The sequence below is a fragment of the Cupressus sempervirens genome, chromosome 10 (genome assembly GCF_028749045.1).
Source record: "Cupressus sempervirens isolate cs-2001-9-10 chromosome 10, ASM2874904v1, whole genome shotgun sequence".
Lineage (NCBI taxonomy): Eukaryota > Viridiplantae > Streptophyta > Pinopsida > Cupressales > Cupressaceae > Cupressus > Cupressus sempervirens.
Window position 1 is genome coordinate 869,948,494 of NC_143127.1, and position 23,450 is coordinate 869,971,943.

Below are 23,450 nucleotides of genomic sequence, written 5' to 3' on the forward strand. Positions count from 1 at the left end.
CACACACAGCAAAGGACCTCCCAAATTGTCTCGCCATTACTCCTCACGCCCAAATCTCCATTTCAGGAGGGCTTTGAATTTGAAAGAGTTTTTGTCGGAATGCATTTGAACAATGAGTTTAAAATAAACATTGCCACCATCATTTCAAATACATGGATAAAAACATCCATATTCAATAATTTGTTGCTCACAGAATTATAGGACAATATGGTCTTGAAGGCCCTGCCAGTATATGAAAAGTGAAGATCCATTGCAGCATTGCGCAGTAGAATGGAGACATGAACAAACAAAGGAATGAGCATAGCAAATAGAACATAGAGTCATTTTATGTTTGTTATGGAACGACAGAACTCTTTGCCAAGTCTAAAGAAAAGGCAATTTTGTCTTATGTGATGAATTAAATATTTGTTAGAATCGATTGATGAAATAAAGCGATGCCTAACGATGCATTAACAAGTCAGTTCGTTCATAAATGAGCATACCAGTAATTGTGCGGTTTAACAAACTTATAGAGGATGTTCAAGATGAGTGATAAGTATATAAACTATACTGATGTCTAAAAGGCAGAGCAGATGTGTCACAGTGAATATAATCTGGTGTAATATAAGAATATGAAAAGAGATAATAATGGATAGATGCATTTGGAAAGGATTCTGAAAATAAAGAAGCGAGCATACAAAATTATACAGATCAGATGTGAGATGAGTTTATCTTGTGCAAAACTTCAAGATATGAAATTGATCCAAGAGTCATTTGTTCGAGTGGCAACATATATAGTCAAGCAGACACAAAGACAATGTGAAAATTAGTATGAGTGATCCATGTATCTCATGAAGAGAAACCATTTCTAGAGATACTACCTCTAAAGGATATTTAGAGAGATAAGTAGTCTTTGATTATTATATTAGTTTCTCTCTTATCTTATTTTAATACATAGCATAAGAGCTAATTACCTTGATCTAATCCTTTGAGTATATTCTTGCAGGAAGAGGGAGATTGATATCAGAATTAGAGGGATTCTAACACTTCTTCAAAGGCAACTTTGGATGAGGAGCTCAGAAGATTGGTTGTTACATCCCAATTTTTTACCTAATTTGAAATATAGCTGTTGAGGTTCACATGAAGTCAGTCGGCTGTTTAATTTGTCATAGTCTGGCAAAATGGTAAGATAGATAGTCATTATGATTTCAAGTGAATATAACATGCTAGTTGATCGTTAATCACGAATTAATGGAATTGAGAAGATGGTTAACCATTATGATTAATTATGATTAAATAATTCATTATGATAATATAATTTAACTGCGGGGAATTTCCTTGCAGGAAACATGTCAAAGGGGGTGGATGCATTGTCAAAAAAGAATTAAGCAGGAGCATCACCATCACAAGGCAGAGGATCTAGCGACTTGAAACAGGATACATCTGTGGAACCGCATGAGTTATTTAAATAATTAATCTAATTAAAATAATTGAGTTAAAATATAGAACGTATCTTAAAGGATTTTAATTTATCTTTTATCATATTATTTTTAATAAATATTTATGCACGTGTAAAAATGTTGTGGCACCATTATCATTTAATAATTTAATAGAGTGATGTTTAGTTGTACATTATAATAATGTTCAAATTATTATAATTTTCAAATTATAATCTTCCAATTCTTCTTTCCAACTTCTTATTTTTCTTTTATTCTTTTCTCTCTTCATAGTCGATTTAATAATTGGAATTTGAATGGTCACCTTGGAATTTGAATAGTTTATAATCTTTTGGTAATTGGCGGTAGCCAAAAAGACACGGATCTTCCTTGTAACCGTAGCCGTGGGGCAAAAGATATATATTAGTATTCCGTAATAGCAAGGCCTCTACTTTTTCAATTCCTTTTACTGTGTTTTCTCCTTTATCGTTTTGCCATCTACAGCACCCGGTTTCATATAACTTCGTGAGCCAAAGTTCCATCTTCTCTCTCAATCTAAGTGACATTTTTTTTCAAAAAAATTAACCAGTACGTTTGTTCCACCAAGAATATCAAGATGCGGAAATCGAGCTCAAGCTGGCATGGCTGTGACCTTCCTAGTTCAGGTTAGAATTCGGCTAAAGATCTGTGATCAAACATTGGCAAGTAACAACTCAACGCTACAAGAGAGAACCAGACAGAGTTCGAATCCTTCAATATTATATCAAATACTTAACAGATTATGAGTTTATCTTTCTAAGTTTTTAAATGCAATTCTATAGCAGTCGGTTAGTATCAGAACTTCCTATTGTGTCTATGCTCATGTTTCTTAAACTTGCTGAATAAACCTTAAAGATTATAGAGAACTTCTTCTTCTTAATACCTTCACATCCAGTCAAGTAGTAATCCATAAAGAAAGTTTCTGAATACAATATGAATTTGTATGATTCTTGTCCTTGATTATTAATTAATGTTCTCGCAATAATATATGATGTTGTGTTTGATATTATGATATAATTACTGCAAATGATATCATGATCCTGGCTCTGACTGAGTCGATGTACTCACTGGAATTTTGTATTGATAAAGATAAATTATGCATCAGCTTTATTAATAAAGATTTTCTCTAGTGGTTGTTCATGTCTAAAGTTTTATTGAAGCATGTAATAACTTGGTCATATGATCTGGCCCAGGAATCCTATGTGGAAGTAGAATTGTTGGCTCATGATTAATTAAGTGTGCTGTTAATCTTTGTTATGGCTTATTGGAAAGTGTGTCGCCATGCAGTGATGGTAACTATTGTTTCACCATATGCTTCAGGACTTGCTCTAATCATTGCTTCGATTAAAGAAAACGATTATTGTTTGAATGCTTATCTTGTGACAGTGGCTTGAAGGGAGTTTAGAATAATACTCGTGAGAAGGTTTTCTTCTATTTTTTATCTATATTCTGTAATTGACAACTACTGCATGCTCGAACTCATTAAGTCTTCAGTTTGATTGATCCAGAAGTATTTTGATTGTTGTTTAGATCTTCCTTCTTGATATTTGTCTGAGTATAAGGTTGTTGTGTCTCAGCATTTTCTCTTTTTTTTTTAAAATAATAATAAACGTTTTCTGTCTCATGTCACTGGATAGTAGAAAATAATCAATTCTGAAATCTCTTAAGATCATAATCATGTAAACACGGATTGTGAAATGTCAGATGCATATAATCCTTTTGTATAATTGACAAAACCGGTTGTTCTGAGAATTTCCAAACACCTGGGACTCACCCGGTTGTGTAACCAAGGAAATGGGTGATGAGGTGAGAGAAAGGAATGTGCAATAACATGAAACAGTAATCAGATATGACATGTCAATGATTATCATTTTAATATGAATTATTTAATAGCTCATGCATGATTCCGTTCAATGTATTCTCCTGCTACCAAGTCGTAAGGTCTGATATATACCAAAAAGCCCAGAGGATGGCAAGATGACCCTTGTCTGTTCTGGGTAGGGAGGGCCTTTCTTGTTAAAGATCGTGTGGGGATAAGTTATGGTCCAAGGTTGGGTAGTTAAGCCCCTGACAATGTTTCACCTCTTTCCTAAATGTCGGTCATGAGTTAGACAGAGATAAGCTATGCAATCAATTGTTTCACAGAAACAGGTAATATCACTTTTATTTATGAGGTAAGATCAAATTGAGTTATTTCATTGTTACTGTTATAACTTATTTTACACCTAGATATAAGAGATAGATTCATGGATTGCTTTTCATTTATATGAAATATCGAATATAAGTATATTTCTAATCTTGAGATATTGTCATAGTTAAGTAATTGGAAGGAAAGGAATCTGAAGCCCTAATTGATTGAGTGAAAGTTGGAACTCTAAATGATACAGCAATATCGGAAGCCCTAATTGAATCCAACGGTATCGAAAGCCCTAATTGAATCAGTGGTATCCGAAGCCCTATTTGAATCAATGGCATCGGAAGCCCTAATTGAATCCATGGTATTGGAAGCCCTATTTGAATCAGTGGTATTGGAAGCCCTATTTGAATCAGTATCGGAAGCCCTAATTGAATCCAACGGTATCAAAAGCCCTAATTGAATCAGTGGTATCAGAAGCCCTATTTGAATCAATGGCATCGGAAGCCCTAATTGAATCCATGGTATTGGAAGCCCTATTTGAATCAATGGTATTGGAAGCCCTATTTGAATCAGTGGTATCGGAAGCCCTATGTGATACAACAGTAACAGAAGCCCTAAAAGACTCCAATGGTAATCAATGCCCTAATGATTTTAGTGAAGCATCCCTAGTTTGATTTCGATCTCAGTTTTCCGAGGTATGTGGTTTTCAATTTCTGTAGTAATTTCATTTGATGGTATTTAAAATTTATAGTTAAGAAATTTTGCCTAACTGATTCTAATGGTAAATCTTATTCACATCAACATGAATGATATAACTGTCTTCCTACGAAACGAAGTAATAACGAAATTCTTTGAGTATGATAGATGTTAAGTTAGACCCAGGAAACCGGAGGTTACATTGCTATTCAGAGGGAGTCTGAATATCCATATGAGTGACCACATTTTGATGGGCCTACCCCCTGTGTAGATCATGAGGAGGTGCCGACTTCCGAATGATTATCACTTGTATTTTCCGAAGTTATTGAAAGGTGACAATCTTACAACAATTTAATTTTCTATTATGATGGGTATCTTAGGATGTTTATGCATATCATGATAGATTATACTTCGCATGGTGGATGTTTATATGGTATACATTATGAGAATGTGTGTGCACGTACCTTATAAACATTTTGAGTACATAGTGAATGTTATGCAAATTGATGTTCTAGAGGCCATTAAACAAAGTACTTGGTGAATATCATGCGACTTGATGTTCAGGAGGCCATTACTCACAGTACTAGGTTAATATCTTGCATCTCGACATTCTGGAGGCCATTACTCAAAGAGTATATGGTGAATATCATACGTTGATATTCTAGAGGCCAGATAATCATGATATCAAATGTGATATCAAAATGGTGAATATCATGTGTTGATATTCTGCAGGCCATTATTCAGAGTATTTGGTAAATATCATATGTTGATACTCTAAAGGCCAATACTCATAATGTCAATTGTGATATCAAAATGGTGGAAATCTTCTGATCAAGGATTTCCTTGTATGTGTCCTTACTAATACTACCAATGGTGTAATATTTGTTTTGTGTTTATCCTCCCTAGCTATGAGGGAGTGTTGATGTTTGGTAGATTCGGTCGGATAAACCTATGAATATATATAATTATATATGAGATATAATTTATATATATGTGTGTGTTCATTATATAAAAATATGAGTTTATAATTATGAGAGAAATTAGTACAATAATGATATATATATATATATATATATATATATATATATATATATATATATATATATATATATATATATATATATATATATATATATATATATATATAATTGTTATTATGTTAATAATCTAATTAATGAATAGACATATCCCTTCATAGCTTATGCTCTTTATAAATATAAGAGGTCGCCGCCATTTGGAAAACACATACTCTTAACACTAAGTACCATTACGCTTGGAGCAATCCTTGAAAACTAACAACTTAGTGTTGGCCCTTATATTTTAAGCCCTCTTGACAACTTCTCAAGATAGAGATTCTGTATGCAAATTGGAAATAAAATAAAATACAAATATAAACTAAAATTCAAATTCAAGATCTATATTCAACAGAAAATTACTAATGTGCAATGAAACACAAGGATTTGTTTCTGCCCCTGGACTTGTGTTCCAGACAGAAGGACATCCCCAAGACATAAGGACAGGGATGGTGCTACCCCCACTACCCCAACACTACTATTGGGATGTACAAAGACGGAGAGACAACTCAGCATCTCTAGGACAGCTCGTGGACCCCGGACATCCTCAACCTCTCAAGGTCGTCTGCACATCTCACATTCCGAGCCTGCAAAAAGCATTTTTTTTGTTTTAAAATTAGATACGAATCCTAATTTATGGTGGGCCCCATCTATCCCCCACCAGGCCTCATTTTTACTCAAAATTTCATTTCTCAATTTTCACTACCACCGATTGAGAAGAGTGATTTTCACTCAAAACTTCATTTCTCAAATTTTGCTATCACAGATAGAGAAGTGATTTTCACTCAAAACTCTGTTTTTCAAATTTTGCTACCACTGATAGAGAAGAGTGAAAAGGAGAGGAAATAGCAATTGAAGGAGTCAAAAGTGCAAATGAAAGAAGAGGGGCAAGGAGCAAGAAGAAGATGGGGAAGATTCTAGACCTTCATGAAGAGATTTTACAAGCACAAAGTAGGGTTTTTGTTTGTATCATTTTCTAAATTTCAATTTTTTTGTTGTTTTTTCTTGTTTCATTTTCTAAATCAAACTCGATATTGAATCTTTAGTGTAATATGAAGAATCATTCCAATGCTACATAACATTGGAATCATTCTTCACTTTGCCCTCAAGATTCATTAAATTTAAATTTCATTTTTGAATTTTTAATTTGTTAACATAAAAGCTAGAGTTAGTTTTTTAATGTAGGCTGAAACTAGGTGCTTATTGAATTTATTTTGTGAAATGTGGTGTCACAATGAGCTCTCATAGTCGTGATATGAGTGAGGAGGAGATAAAAATTCATTCTCATGGTAAAAGTGAATCAAAATATGAACCTAAGTATGAGGTTGAGAGGGGTGACCATAGGGCTGATTGAGAAGGCCAAACTAGTTCCATGGCAAGTGCACTAGTTACTATTTATTGTCCCTCGATATTTTGGCAATGTTTGCTAAGGGTCCTTATGATCCTAAGTTTCCTCTCAAACAGTTTGCAACAAGAATACCAAGCACATCGGAGATGAGTGCTTGCACAAGAATATGGAGATGCAACATATGCAGCATGGAATGCTTTAGCAACATTACTAGAGTTAATGCACACTTCCTCTTTATTTAAGGAAAAGGTGTGAATCCATTTAGATTTTTGAAACATGCTGCAAATGCCCATTACAGTATTGAGATCAACAAGCTTTGGGGTGTTTTTGACAACACTAAAGTTGCAATGCCTACTACTTTGTCTTGTAGTATGCAGCTTCAAATTGTTCAGCAATGTCAAAGCTAGCCACATGTTTGTACTTGTACATTGCATCAAAGTGCAATATCAATGTCAAGACCTTGACATTGGCAAGTTCTTTGCCAATGGAATCTCATTTCATATAGCTCAATCTCCTTAGTATAAGGAGATGGTATCGATGGTGGCAAGGGTAAGACCATCTTATGTGCGACTAGGTGAGCACAAATTGGGGACCACAATCTTGGATAAGAACTATTCCAAAATTAATGTTTTGATGGAGAAGATGAAGGCGTGTTGGGTGGAGTTCATATGAAGCATAGCTATGGATGGGTAGATGGACATTAGGCATCATCCACTCATCAGCATCATGGTTACTATGCAGAGAATCCCTACTTCTCGAGGCAGTTGATTGTTCGGGGCATCACAAAGATGTCAATTTTCAGTTTGAGGACATAGGGAAGGCTATTAACGAGGTTGGACCAAAAAATGCAGTCCAAGTAGTGACAATTGCAGCCCATATGTGCAGAGCTACAAGGAAGCTTATTGAGGCAACCTACAGACCTATTTGGCGGACTCCATGTCTGCATGCAATAAACAATGCAATCAGGGACATGGGATAGATTAACAAGATTAAAGAAGCAGTCAGCGATACGAGAGATGTGCACATATTCATCTGTAGCCACCACACTTGATGCACTCTTCAAAAAATAAATGAAGGAATTCTTCAAACCACTTGAGACCAAATATACACCCTATTTCATTCTCTTGGAGAAAATGATTGAATTGCAAAAGGCACTATAAATCATGACTATGACTATAGAGCGGAATCAATGAGCCAAGGCCAAGGCCAAGAAAGACCAAGGGAAGAGGGTTAAGGATATAATGAAGAGTGATATATTTTGGAGTGAAGCAATACAGTGTCTCTATCATTGCTCCACTTTTCCAACTCGTAAGATGTGAGAATGGGGATGCACCTGCCCTTGGAGAAATGTACGAGTGCATGGATTCTATGCTTGAGCAAATGAGAGTTTCTATGCGAGAGGACCCACTTTAGCATTCTACAATACACATATTCAGCTAATCATTTGGCATAGATGGAACAAGATGACCCCTCCCTTATATATGGTTTTTTATCCATTGAATCCAAGGCAGTACATGCCTAGACCTGGTAGAAATACACTAATTCGAGATGATGAGTTGAAGGCAAGGTTCTTCAGGTGCATTAATAAGATGTATGATACTACTACTGTTGGACAATTCACAAATTGCCACTTTTAGGGTTTATCTGATGAGGCAAAGATGGATATAAGAATTGTGGCACAAGAGGACCTGATTTTGTGGTCGAATTGTCATGGTCAAAACTCAAAGACTACCACATTAGCCATTCGTCTTCTCTATCGAGTTTCTAGTTCTTCAACTACAAATAAGAATTGGTCTACTTATAGCTTGATCCACTCTTTTAAGAGGAATAGACTTACCTCTAGGAGAGCAGAGAAGCTTGTGGTTGTACATAGTGTTTTGCATCTCATTGACTACAAGACACATGTCTACAGGGAGAGTACAACAACATGATGGGATGTAGAACCAAAGGAGCCATCACAAACTAATGAGGATCAAGATGTTGTGACTTTAGATGCAGAGATGGTTAGTGTTAGTTTGGGGAATCGTAACATGAGGAGCCTAGTAGTTCCAATGATAAGGATTTTTCCTTGGGGGATGATTAAAGGCCTCCCATCACTATTCTGGCATTTTGTACTTCTTTTGATATCGTGCTACTTATCATAATCGTCTTTATGATTTTTTGATGTAATAGGAATCTCCAATTCGACAATTTCATTTGTCAAATTGAAATTTTATTTAGTACTTGCAATTTTGCTATTTTAATAATTTGCCAAAGTCTCATTTAAAATACAATTCTTGTACATCTTTTCATAACTAGCATTTCAAGTACTATGTGTATATCCACACCACCCCTCCCCTGCCCCCACCCCCTGCCCCCACCATTGTCCCTAAAGTTAGGCCCCTCCCTAAAAAGTGGTGGAACACTGCTAATCTGTCATGATGTTAATCATGGGAATGTCAAGTGGAGAATGTGACTTTGGAGTCGAAACATATTCAGACTCTTATTGCTTGTTGGGGCAATGGACTTCACATTATCCAAGATTTGGCTGAAGAGGATCAATGTAAGGTCAAAAGCCTAGTGGAAGCCACTCTAGCCTTGCTAAAGGGCGAGCCAGGGTCAACAATCCATCTATTAAATGGTAGCTGCCACCTTACTTGTTTGCATTTCTTCGATGAGCCCATTTTGCAAATATCCACACTCCTTACTGAGAAAGTAATGGATTCTACCTCTCTATGAGTCTAGTGCAATTAGACAACTAGGGAAACCCTACCAAAAGAGATCCACCAGCTGGCACACATTGGGGGTTACCTAAGCCCAGGTATAGATTGGTTAGACCTCTGTTAATTTTTTTGTTTGGTTTAGTTTGTTTTGTCGTTTATGGTAATATCTTTCATACAGACTCTTTCACCCCTCATGTCCTGCTGGTCATTTCAAAAATGACCTGTGCAGCCAGAAATCTGTGAAATGCTGTTCTGAATAATACCACCAGCAGAGACATCCTAACCTGGTAATCACAAAAAGTACCCAACTCTGATCTGGCTGCTTGGACTCTGATTGAAGCTTTTTTTTTGCACAGTGCAGTTTTTTTAAACTGTCTGTTGAGCTTGGTTGGGCTGTGGACTGACACTTGCCCTCCATCTTGCTTTATCATGTAAAATACTAACTGTAATATTTAATAAAAAATAAATACTTCAAAAGAAAACATCTAAATTCAAACAGAAAAACTAAGTACCTTAGTAGTTATTTCAGGAAGTATCATTTGTTACCAGGCAAGAGAATACTTGTCTTTACCCAATATCAAATTGTATTTTATTAAGAAAATAATCTCCCTGCCATATTTATGTATCATAATTTAGAAACTAGGAGAAACTCAGAAATCACAGAAGGCAACGGAGAGCCGTACTCAAACAAGGAAAATAATAAAGCCGCAAATTAAGTGAATGATCAGAAATACAAAACAATGTCTGAAGATAAGAGATTCACTGATTCTATACTATAAAGAGGTGGTGCAACTCCATAAAGTTATGCATATTATATTGGAAAACCCATACCTTGTCATTTGGTTTATTTGCTTCTTGGTCAGAACTCCTTGATACCACAACTGTACCTCTTTGTGCATCTTCAGACTGAAAAAAGATTATTAAGGGTATTAACCAATAATTAGGGTACCAAAATTCCATATATTTATCAGAGTAAAATAGGTGTTCACTAGAATAAAACTGATTGCTTACCTTGCTATCAATTTTTACATCTGCCTCCATGCTTGTAGATGTTCCCGTTCGCGGACTATTTTCCGCTCGAAAGGAATCACCCCACATATCAAGTTGGCGGGTTGATGGTGAATCAAAACTACCTCCTGTCCTCCTCGAAGCAGGATATTGTGCTGACTGAGAATCCATGCTTGTTTCAAATGGTAGCTAACCTGACATCATTACAGTTGAAGCCCAAGGAAGCTCTATTAAAGCAAGAACAAAGCAAACCAAAAAAAAGAGTGAACCAATAAACCAAGTCTTAGAAGGAAGATAATAATCAATCCATCTTTCTCTTCCTTGGTTTTGTCATCAGTGCATACTTTTATTGAGTTTGACATGTTACATAGTTTCATTGACTTCAAAAACAAAGCAAGAAAGAGAGGAAAGAACACATTCTCAACTGGCAATTAAAAAGGCTTACACTTCTCGAGGTACGCACATGCATACACTCAATTCATGGCATTCCTTGTTATGGCAATGGCTCTTGGATAGAGTTGTCGATTGAAGCTGTCTGTTGGTTAAGTCTTAATAGGTGGCCCTGCAGATAAAGAAAGAAGGGAAGAATCTATCATCATTAATATCTTGCACTTGCTTGTAGAATACATAGATTAGTTCCACACAAGTGCTACAGGATGGAACATTTAGACTTAATCTAATGAAACTACCATCTTCCAAAGATGTACATGCAATGATCATGTTAGAATTACAATATGTAGAATAAAATATTACAAATGAACATTACCTTTATATTTAAACAATAGAATTACAGTCCAGAAATTGAAACATTCTCATGTGATAGCATAAAAACTGCTTTGAGGATAGGGATTGAAACGGATGTTTGAGACCATGAGAAATTAAGAGAATACTGGACAAATCAGATTGGCTAAATGTAATGTGTACCATCAGGACCCTGGCAGGGGGTATATACTAGAGATCCATGATTACACAATTTCCTGATATAATTAGGACCTAGTTGCAATGGTGAATTTGACCAATCAACTGTAAAACAACTTATCCAATTAGCCTGTGCCACAACCCCAAGCACTTTAATATTCAAACTACCCGCAACTGATTGGTATCAGTGGTGTGCCAATTATGCCCCATCTCTTTTACCTCATAAGTTCACTTCAACCATTCATCTTTCTCACAACTGGACTGTTAGGGAGAAAAAACAATAGTTGGATATCCATTCCATTCTCACCAGTAAAACCTGTTTAAGGTTGTCTCAATTCCTTATCTGATGGACCAGCAAGCCATCATCAGCTTGTCCTTACACAATTATCCCATATGTTGGAAACCCTCCTTGAACCTTTACTTCATATTTAGAATCCCCTAAATCAAAATAAACCCTAACCTTCTGTTGATTTTCAAATCCTTTTCATTCTGAATTGTATCTTTTTTTCTTTCTACTTTGGTTTTCACTTTTTTTTAATCAGAGATACCAATATATATCAGAATTGAAAAACAACACAGCAAAAGGGGTCTACAAAATAAAAAGCAGGCACCTGAAAATAACTGCAGAAGAAGCAAAGAGGTTAACAGTAAACTGAACGGCAGACAGATTTGTGAAACACCACTTGGGCTTTCAAAATAATTGCTCAAAAGAGAATGGAACTAAGAAATAAGAAAACAGCATATGCAGACACGAAAACAACAATGATCACTTAAGAGAAAGACATAACTGTTAAGTATAGTGGATCTCTGATAGATAAACAATTAGAAAATAATGCTTGTAGATAAGTTCTGAATTAAATTATGCAGAATATAAGTATTTATCTCTAACTGTGACTTGCAGCAAAATCTTTGACAGTCTTCCTCCTTCAGCAATGATTAATGTACTGGATCGCTGTGAAACAACAGAGGAGAAGGTGATAACAATAATATTAAATAATACTGATATTTCTCTGCAGGTACTTGGATGCCTTGGATTGATGCTTTTCCCTGCGGCAGTGAGCAAGTATGTATATATAGGCAGTGAAGGACATGACTCTGAAGAGTCATGTCCCTACGTGGCCCAAGAGCCACGTGGGGACATGCCTCTTCCGAGGCATGTTAGTTACTAATAACTGCCCAAAACAAGTTTATAATCCACCGCCCGATAATACATCAAGGGCTCAATAGTAATCAACACATGATAAAGGCAAAGCACAGGGCATGAAACCCGATACAAGCAAGACATTAAAGTCGCTGATAACATGAAGCCCAACCAATATAAGTTGGTCAACAATATGCTTTCTTTACTGTCAATAATCCTGTTGCATGACAGAGGTGTAAGCATACGTATATGTATGCATACATTAATATGGATATATGTACGTATACTTATATCTCTGTGATGCATAGCAGACATTGGTAGCATAATTCTGATGCTTATATCTCTGTGATGCATAGCAGATAGCAGTAACATAATACAGATGCTTATATCTCTGTGATGCATAGCAAACAGTGGTTACACAAAAGATTCATGTTTTGTTTCTTCTGATGCTAAACATTAACAATAACTAGTTTATTCCTCTGAAAGACTGTCAGATTTACAGAATTGGCTACCTAGGTATACCATGCATGCAGAGATAACCACGAGAGAGTAGGAGGAGCTTTTGTTGCCATACTTCATTGGCAAATATACATAGATAGAGTGGGAAGTGGTGCAGCACAGTTTCAGCTGCCAAGAAATGCTGTGAGCATGGGCCAACATGTCCCTGATGCAGTGCCTCTCCCATTTGATTTATATATGTCATCCTAATGGATGCAACCTTGATGATCTTGTTTTTGGGTGATCTTGTTAGGACCCATGAGTGGTCTACACCCTTGGTGTGATTGGATTTATCTTATGGTTTCAGTAGGTTGTTTATGCCTTCTGTCAGATTCATTGGTTTATTGTGCTACGGATAATTATCTTGTCTCTTCAGTAAATTATGCAGAATAGCATGTTTAATGATTATTTAAATAGAATTAGTTAGATGCTTTATGTAATTATACACACTTGTTGCTTCGGCTATGATATATTGTGCATCTACAATTGATCGGGTTGTTTACTGTGCAAGACTTATATCTCCACCAGTGGCACATGGAGTTGGTGATCGGACCTTTCATGTTAAGCCAATATCGTCCCTATATGGGTGATGTATCCTTATTATGTTATTTTAACCCTCCGGTAATTGGTAAATCTGTCGTAGTTAAATTCCAATGTAATTGGAATTGCCTGATTTTATTTGGGAAAGGGGCAATTGGTTATTAAGTTATTTTGATAATCTAATTTATAAGTCACTTTGGAAAAGTGCTTATATTGGCAAAAAGGAAAATTATTGTTCACTTCTCACTCAAAATTTCATGTTTTGAAGAGCAAAATGCTCAAAGCCTCTTTGGGCTGAAACGAAGATTTGTTCGTTGCACGAGTTTGGCTTGGCGGATCTTCGTGAGATTGGTTTCGTTGGATTTATATCAGGATTGCTCCACTTTGCCAAAGGTTTCAACTAATTTGGTGCAGCATTCGTTTAATTCTCCCTGTTTTTGGTTTTTACCAAATGCGTAAGGTAGGGCTTTCTGGTTTAATTAATTTTAGCCCGTTTTAATCAATTCTTTCAATTGTTAAATGTTAAGGAGTGAATAACTAGTGTTCCCCTCCATTTTCATGCAATTCCACCACCCGGTTGGACGGGGGTGAGTGTTTTAAGTTTTCTGCATAAGGGTTTGTAAGTTTTCACTATTGTTATGCTATTGAACTTCCGTGGAGTGTCTAGGTCCAAGATTTTATTTGAAAAGTGTGATGTTGGGCAGATTTACACCAATGGTTTTTATTTCGTCGATTTATTTGATGTTTGAATTTTGGGGGTTTTTAGCATCCTCTCGTTTTGCATGCCATCTGGTTTTTGCCCATTTCTTTGTTTGGCCTAATTAGAGGTTGGATCTTATAGTCTTTGCCTCAACGATTAGGATCTTGGAATTGGAATGGTTATTAGACATTTTGAACTATTTTATTTCCCGATCCAAACTCGTGTTTCCATATTGGATTTTGTGGACTTGTGTCTTTTAGCAGATTTGGCGGATTGTAAGTTTGAGCCTGTTTAGTGAATTTTATTGGACCCTTGGTCTTTTTACCCTATTATAGAGTTGGGGTTTCAATTTCGTTGTTCTTTGAGAAGTTTGAATTTTGGGCCTTTTATTCGTGACTCGTTTTGTGTGCCACCCATATTTGGTTGGGGTTTGGGCAGTGTCTTCTTGGATCATGAAAATGGATTGTATTCCATGCTTCCTTTCTTGTTGCACTTCTACTTCATGGACATTGGGATTCATGTAGAATCCATGCTCCATGCTCCCGAATTTAGGCCGGTTGAGTGAGTTCCTGATGCTTGGTGATTTATTGTCTTATTGGGATTCATGTCGAATCCCTACTCTCAAATTTAGGCCGTTTGAGTGAGATTGTTTCTTTTGTTGCATTTCTCAAATCCAACCCTTGCATTGGTATTATGTGATTACATTCATGAAGATGGTTGTGCCCACACACGAGCACATGCGTGTGCGTATGATGGGATCTTGCAAGACCCAAACTCCTGGATTTTAGGCTAGTTGAGGGATTGTTCATTTGAAGGTTGGGTTGGGAACTTGCATTGCCTACAAACACTCATCATATGATGACCATGGGTATGTAGGGTAAGCGATGGAGTGGCTTCTTTCGTGTACCCCGGCCCAAAAGTGACCGGCAAGGTAATTTGAAGAGGTTCTAACAAGTGATAACCAAAATTAATTAGTGGGAATAAAACTTAATGATAAGATAAGAGAATACTTGTATTGTATGTGGCCTCCTGAGGGAGTTGATTTACCATACTATATGAAGTCATAGTTCATGGCCTCTCGACGGAGTTGATTTACTACACAGGGTGCATAGCCTCCTATTGGAGTTGATGTTACTGCACTAGGTATGTGGCCTCCCGAGGGAGTTGATTTACCACACTAGTTTAGCTTGCACTTTTTGATGCCACGTGACTTACAATACACTTGAGTCCCTACATAGCTATCCTTAGTGGGTCTAACCAGTGACCTAATGTACTGCATTGTCTTCATGATCATATAGATGTTGGTATCATACTTGATTTTTGTGTGTGTTAGCCATGGATGATTGTCCTTTGTGATTGTGATTGGGTCACTATCTCCATGAGCATGACGAGTGTGGGTCTGCAGGTACTACGTGGTTGGGAGGCGTAGCTACCTATACCACTGCTAGGGATTGATGTACAGAGACAATTTACTTCCAGTTTGAGGCCAATGTTGGATGTTCACTTGGTACTTCGGTGTATTTGGAGTATGTTCCCGTCTGGTTTATGTTTTACTTTTGATGCATTTGATATCATGTTTAGACGATGTTTAGTATGTTACTTGATGCATTCCTTTATCATGATGACGTAGCTTATAACTTAGTTCATGCCTCTTACCACTGTTTGGATTAGTGATGCTATTGGTAGATTAGCATGTCGTATGTACTTGTTCTTATGATGTTAATTGATGGTTATTGGTAAGAAAGATATCATGAGACAACTCCAACGATCTTGTTGGCAACTTGAGATTCATGCTCGGGGGTATGGCTAGGATCCGTGAGATCTCATGATGCCATTATGGTAGGGAGAAAACAAGCACGGTTGATTGGATTTGGTTGCATTATGCTTGCACTTTCCTTCTTGAGATGTTGCTTATGTACATGTATCTTGTGAGGATGTTGATTTACTTCATTGCAATGTTATTTATCATGATTTAGAGTAGCATTTTGTTTATGTGAGTTCTCTAGATCTTGTCTATGCTTTTGATGCTCTCGAGTGTTTGTTCCTCGAGTTTGGTGGTTACAGTACTCCCGGATGTGGAGGTTCTAACCCTATTTGCTTCCTAGTTTAGCCTTTAAACCTTGTTGTTCTTGTACAACACTGGGACAACATCTTGTACAATACTGGTGAAGTATCATACTATAATTATATGGAATCTCATACGATACTGTTTAAGTATCGTACTATAGACCTATTGTATGTCGTACGACTACTAAAGTATCGTACTGCAGTAGTGTAAAGTATCATACTGCAGTAGTGTAAAGTATCGTACTACAGTTATGGGAAGTATCATACTACTTCTTTGGGAACTTGGGTCGTGTATAAAGTATAAGTGGCATACACGTCTTTCCTTCTTCAAGAAGAAGGAAAGAAGAAGAGTATGCCACTTATACTTAAGATATATTCTTAGTTACCAATTCGTGAAACGAATCTGATTCAGGCACGTGAATCGGATCTGTAGATTCGTGATTTTTTTCCCCCAATTATGATTCATGGAGGATTCGTGTGTGTGTGTATCTATATAAATATATATAGATATATGCATTATATATACTAAAAAATGAGAGAAATATAAATCATTCTAAAACTAAATCATTTCATAATATGAATTTGTGATTCTGGTATGAATCTATAGATCAAAGCCATTACGATAATAAGAAAATAATTGGAAAAAAATTAAAAATTAAAAATTAAAAACTTTTTTAAAAAATTGAAAAAAAAGGCAAAAAAAAAAAAAAAAACTGGACAGATCCTAGCACAGATCCAAATCCAGATCCAACCTTTAGGGCATGAATCCGGTAACTAATGATATGGTTTATATATATGCCGATTCATTCGAAATAGGTCCCAGCTCTCTAGGAGTTGGGATAAAAATTCCAGATTCTTAGAGTTGACAGGATTTCAGACTCCGCAAATTTGAAGGATGGCTATTCACAAATTTGTTTATGCTCTAGTCATGGTAGATGAACTTGTATGGTTTAATCATTTTAAAATGAACATCATAACCTCATTAGTGTATTAATGGAATGAACCTTGTATATTTAACTCATGTAGATGGAAATGAACGTGTTGTTAGTGATGACCACTTGGGGATCTTTGGTGGTTAGTTTTAGTCTTCCGTTGCGATCTTTGTGATTTTATGTTTGTTGTTGCCCATCCCTATGCTTTATCTTTAAAAAAATATGTCCGTCTCTGTTTATCCTTGATTCCAAGGATCTCTGGGTGGGGCATTACACCTGATCTTGGTATGTGCTACTAGGTCCACATTGTTCTTCCCCTCAGAAAGTCTTCAATTTAAGTAAGGAGAGCGTGCAGCTGATTTATCTCTGCAATAATTCCTCTAAAACTGCACTTGATGGGTTCCATAAAGACCACCTCCTAGAGAACAGAGATTCTGAGTTACTGATATTGTTTTTTAACCTCCAGGAGCCTACCACTACCCACAATGGGACCATTATGATCAGTTAACTGCAGGATATAATATTGCAGCAAAGGAACCTATGGACCATGCTGAATTTCTGTACAGGTGCTACATAGCAGATTCAGAGAAGCAATGGTCAGGTATTGGCTGTGGCAGGAAACTTCCCTCAGTAGAGGAAGGATTAAACAGCCCAAGTGAAGATGTAGCAGGAGTAAAACCCATTGAGTAGGGGCCCACCCTTAAGAATTCTACAAGACCTCCTTGTCCTAATAATAGGCGGTATAGGAAAATTGAGACATCAAACAGCTGCTTGGTGTGAGAGGGCATATGTAAGATTGAGAGGCAGTTTTTTTCTGGGATTGGCAAAGTAGGGGACCCTATGGCACAATAATTCTAGTATATGAACTTGTTGCTGCAGCATGTTGAAATGCAGAGGGAATCTGAAGAGTTAGCTGCCAAATGGTTTGAACCAGAAGGGTCTGATGGAGCCTTTATTTATAAAAGCGGGGCTTCCATTTGTGATATATATTTTTAACACAGATCTTGGCATTTCTTCCAGCGGAAGGAATGGAATTTGAAGATATTGAATCAAAAGCCATCAGATGCTAGAATACATTAAGAAATAAAGAGTAAGACACTGCCATGATTCAAAGATAGCAGTATCCATATAGAAAAATGATAAATTCATAGATAGTTGATAACAGCCTGGAGATGCTATTGGCCATTCAAATAGGAGGACTGAAAGCATGTCTGATACAACCAGCCAAACACAAGCACCTGAATTTATTTTTTTGTTACGGTTGAAAATGACAGATGCCCTGGCTCTGTTTTGAGGATCACAGCAGGTTGCTATGTAGGCGTAGTTTGCATTTTCTGGAGTCTTTTCTTAAGCAGTCTGGAAGTACGTATTTCTGAAGACCATCATATATGGTGCGTGAATACCTTCAAAGCCAAAAAGATTCAGAAAACACAGCCTGAATTTTCAAGTTCAGACAAGAAATGATGTCTGAGAATAAACGGAAATGGTTAAGGGGTCCTGTGAATTTAGCATGAATGAATATGCTTGCCCAGAAGTGACACACTGCCCAGCATATTTGTACAGAGAACTTAAGTTGAACGCTAATACATCTAGAAATCGTATTTATGAGCATCCTTCTTAGATCACAATCAAATGTTAAGAATTAGAATTTGGCTCTGGAGGAGGATCACATCAGTACCAGTGATATTAAGGAAAATGGAGTTACATAGTATGGAGGCACATATTATCAAAAAGCAATCACACAAATGAAGACAAACTTGCAATATAAGCAATTATGAAGGAGTGAGGTTCTATTAATAAGTCAGTGATAATTTTTGTAAAGGCCCGATAAAATATAAAAGAAAATAGATGCAACACTGGAAAAGATCAAATTGGCAAATACTGGCTTATTTGACCATCAGCACAACTGATTATATGGCACCTGAATTTTTGGTAAAGAAAGACAATGGCATGGTGTGTGATTGGCGCACCCATGGTTCAGAGGTATTAAAAGGACACAAGATCACAATATATTGCACACTGCGGTTTCGTCTCAAGAGCCATTTCATAAATCAGATGATGGGCACACTCTATTCTGAAACTTTTGAGTTACTGAGCCGAATAAGTATGCCATAGTGGAAGCAATTAAACACAATGAACACATTGGTTTGCTAATGTTAACAAGCTTTAAAAGCATGAATAGAACAGTAATACATCAGGCAAAGAGGAAATATCAGTCCAAGCTGAGTCAGTACGGGAAGCAACATTGAGCAGACAAACATACACAGAGTTATCGCATACACATACAATCAACAAGACAGCCGATGTTTGAAGGCTCACATCGATGGTATTAGCCTGAGGCAAATTCGAAAGGAAATCTGACAGCATCATTGTTCCGTTCTTTAATGTAATGACCTTCATGGACGAAGACCACATAATCAAGTAGCTGATATCGTATTTCTCCATGGCAATGGAAAGAACAGAGCCGCTGAAGCAAGGAGTTTTGTATCAATTGTTACCAATTGTTAAGGAACTTTGATTAATATTTTATATATTTAATGACATTTTGTATTTGTTGCAGGTTGAAGGATTACATGCGGGCCTCGAGTGTGGAGACTGCGGGTATAATATGATTTTTTTTGAAGAAGAAGATGAAAAACGAATATCCCTGGCGCAATTTGTCTTGAGCTTTTACCGACCTTTTGTTCATATGTTTGATGAGAAGATTTACGGATATGAGTTGCGCATAAGTGCCTGAATTAATTGGCTAATGTACTAAATGTATAGTGAGCGGTTTGTGAGTTATGTTCATAGCAAATAACCAAGCTCATACACCCGATTAGTTAATAGTTACTAAGAGGCACTTTGTTTTTGAGAAAAGCTTTATACCTTTTTGTCATCTATAAGTATCAGATGTAAATTGAGCGAAGGACACAATTGATACATTCTTTTAAAAGGAAACTATTTGCATACTCAAGCCTTTCAAATATGTTATACTCTCATTGGGAAAGATTGAATTTTGAACAAGTTTGTGGATGGTGAATCACTGAGAAAAAAATTATATGCAATTTTCGGAACGAATTGCAATGGATCGATCATCAGCAATGAGTGTCTTCATTGCATTTTTTTGTTTCTGGCATAACCAGTAAGCGTATTTATTTTATTTATTTGCATGAAGCATTAGTGTTGGAGAATATTATTAAGTTTTGTCCTTTATAAATATTTTTAAATTCTGTGAACAATTTAAAAGTCAGATAAGTGGACAGGGTCATTTATAGCATTTTAAATTCGATCATCGTCGATATAGTGAAATATTGAATTGTTCCCATATTTGTGTCTAGTTTGTCTCCATAACTTAGGAGTTAAAGCGCAATCTGGACTAGTTTAAAACTGCATATATATATTTGATCTGTCACATCTTGATTACTAAATTGTTTATAGTTTATGTGCATAGAACCTTATAAAGTTGTACGTAATAAATTTATAATATCGACTCTATTTGCCCTTTTAAATTTTGGCACTGGTCTTTATGTTACTTGTGATTCATAATCTGCTCACTAGCAATTATTTCATATTTTTCCTTTGAAGAATTAGTATATTCATTCATTACAATAATTCACAATTATTCTTATTTTAAAACATTATTACATTTGTTTATTATTGTTTCCAATTCAGAAATTTACAAGTTTGAAGCATTTATATTCTGAAGTTATCAATGAAATTTTGAAGCTAATATAATTTCAGCATATTTCGACTATTTACTTAAGAAGTACAAATTAAAAGTTTTCTTAATCTCTTACCTCCTGGAAAACTTTTGTTGTACTTGTGATCAGATCATCTGCTTTACGATCTTCAGAATCTAAGAGCGTGGTTCCAGATTAGGTGCACCCACCTTGGCCCTGCAGAGCCAGAAGTGCAGAGGACTTGGATTGAATCGATCAGTCCTATCAAGTTGGCCTTCAACCCGTTGGAATCCCAGCATTGAGTTGGCAAGGCTCGTAGGATTCCAATCTGTTGTTTTGGGAACCAACAAGGTCAACCACAAGGTGACATAGAGTCATCTAAGACTTCTAGTTGGCATCACTGAACGAGGACCTTCATGATTCTCTACTTAAATAGACCCTTGTTTCTAACCAATACCAACAGTGTTCCACATGACATTGGCCTCAGGATCAAAACACACCAGCGTATTTCCCTAACCTTTGGATCTCCTCTTATTGACCTTGATGGTACTTGGTATGTTAGATGTTGTCCATTGACATTTAAGAAGAGAAAGAACCTTTTCATAGTGAGTGCCCTTAACCTTGGACTTCTCCTGAGCAGCATAAGAGTCATGTCAACATTTTCAAGACTAGTAATCTGAGAATTATATAAGACCATAAAATATGCATCTTGAGGTTTCAGGAATATTGCTTGTTATAGATTTTTCTGTAAGGAGTCTTGATTGCCCTTGCTGTGAGCAAGGCAAAGTAATGCATGTGTGAGGAGACCATGGAACTGAATGACATTGAGTATTTGTAGCCATAAATCATAGTTTGTCCTCACCTACCTCAGTCATCCAAAAGACTGATTTATTGTGTTTGTTCAAAGGAATGCATGTGTGAGGAGACCATGGAACTGAATGACATGAAGTATGTGTAGCCATAAATCATGGTTTGTCCTCACCTATCTCAGTCATTTAAAAGACTGATTTATTGTGTTTGTTGTACTGAAAATTGGTATGAGCCATGAACGCACACTGAGATACTTCATGTACCAGTAGGTAGATTGTGAAGATTTACTTTTCATCATTTTATCCAATAGTGATAATGGACTGGTGGGTAGAGTCTGCCATTTTCCTTTGTCATTGGTGTACAAGTACAGGAGCCTCTGGTACAGTGTCCACAAAGTTGGCATCAGAATACTTGGCAATTCAAATGAGTCCAGTTCATGAATCTTCCTTCTCACCAGATCCCAATTGGTTCATAGCATGCACCATCTCATTCTACCCCAATATAATACAATTCTTAGTTCAAGAATGCTTCGTAATAAAGTACTTGCAACGGTAATTTGAAGTACTTGCTTTGTAATATTTACTGAACAATAATTGATGTGTTACCATACTTGCATTTGCATTTGACTGGCATTGTTCATTGGCCATGGTATTCTCCGCTTCAACCCTTGCTTCACCAAGCCTTTCATTTTCTGTACATGGGCCATAGTATTCTCCGCTTCAACCCTTGCTTCACCAAGCCTTTCATTTTCTGTACATGGGCCCAGGTAAATTGCCTTCTTTGCTTGGGCAGGAATAATGGCTAGTACTTCATTTGCATATCCACATAAACTAGGTTGATGCTAGGCTCTAGCTTCAAGCATCTAATGTCTTCATGGTTTCCAGGTCCACACCATTTGCACAACAATCGCAATTTGTCCCACTTGTTCTGGTAGTCTTTGGCAAAGTGCCCCTATTCATTACACTCTCAACATTCTATGATCTAATGTCCCTTTCAATCATACTATAGTTTATTGCACCCTCCTTTTTTATTTCAATACCTATCGGTGGATGCATTCTATGGTTTTGGACTGCTCTCCCTGTACAAAGAGTACTTGTGTACTTCTAGTCTTCAAATTATGTGGGCACTTTTTTTTATTGAAAGGAATCTCACAAAACATTTTTCAAGGACAGTCAATTTTGTGTGTTGTGCCCTTTATTGTTGCACTTAGTAAGATGTAATGTCCAATAGTTACCAGTATTCAATTTTTTCCTAGATTGCAAAAATAATCAATGTTCAGGCATACCTTTGTATCTTGACGAGGATTCCTACAAACAAGTTAGGAAACACTATAATCATAATTTATAAGTAGACATGCATGCATTAGAAATAGATATATATCAGATAAATAGGATTCTTAAATCAGATTTATGATGTCACAGTCATGTAGAGAATAAGGTATGGTGATTTGATGAGATGCACAAAGGACCCCCGACCTTAGGCCCAAGAGCGAATGTACCATCCCCCTTGGCCTCATGTGATCCTTACCATACAAATGAGGAGGCATTAGTGTGCTGCCCTACCACCATTTTCCTCATCCTTGTCACTGTTACTTTGTCTCCAATGGGTCAACCTCCCAAAGCATTTGTTCAACATGGTAAAGGTCAAGAGAAGTATGCAGCAGGGTGCCCAGAGAGTCCGTCCTCCTAAGCCCAAAGGCAGTCCCCTTGTGCCCTTTGGCCCCTTGGGACTTTTTTGTCCACCATGAGGTGGCATGCTTAGAAG

General features: G+C 36.6%; 1 protein-coding gene across 20 annotated transcripts in view; it reads right to left on the reverse strand.

Annotated features, from left to right (window-relative positions):
- LOC149536781 (transcription factor TGA2.2-like) overlaps positions 1–23,450 on the reverse strand; it is a 106,924-nt gene that overhangs the window by 78,123 nt on the left and 5,351 nt on the right. For 9 of the 20 annotated variants that reach the window (XM_089804032.1, XM_089804042.1, XM_089804029.1 and 6 more), the window contains 3 exons: positions 10,864–10,980; positions 10,422–10,612; positions 10,242–10,316 (listed from right to left, as the gene is read on the reverse strand). In XM_089804032.1, coding sequence (XP_089660158.1) covers positions 10,242–10,316; positions 10,422–10,589 — 243 coding nt within the window. In that variant the 5' untranslated portion in view covers positions 10,590–10,612; positions 10,864–10,980. The remainder of the gene's footprint in view (positions 1–10,241; positions 10,317–10,421; positions 10,613–10,863; positions 10,981–23,450) is intronic. The other 11 variants (XM_089804027.1, XM_089804045.1, XM_089804026.1 and 8 more) reach the window with 2 other exon arrangements.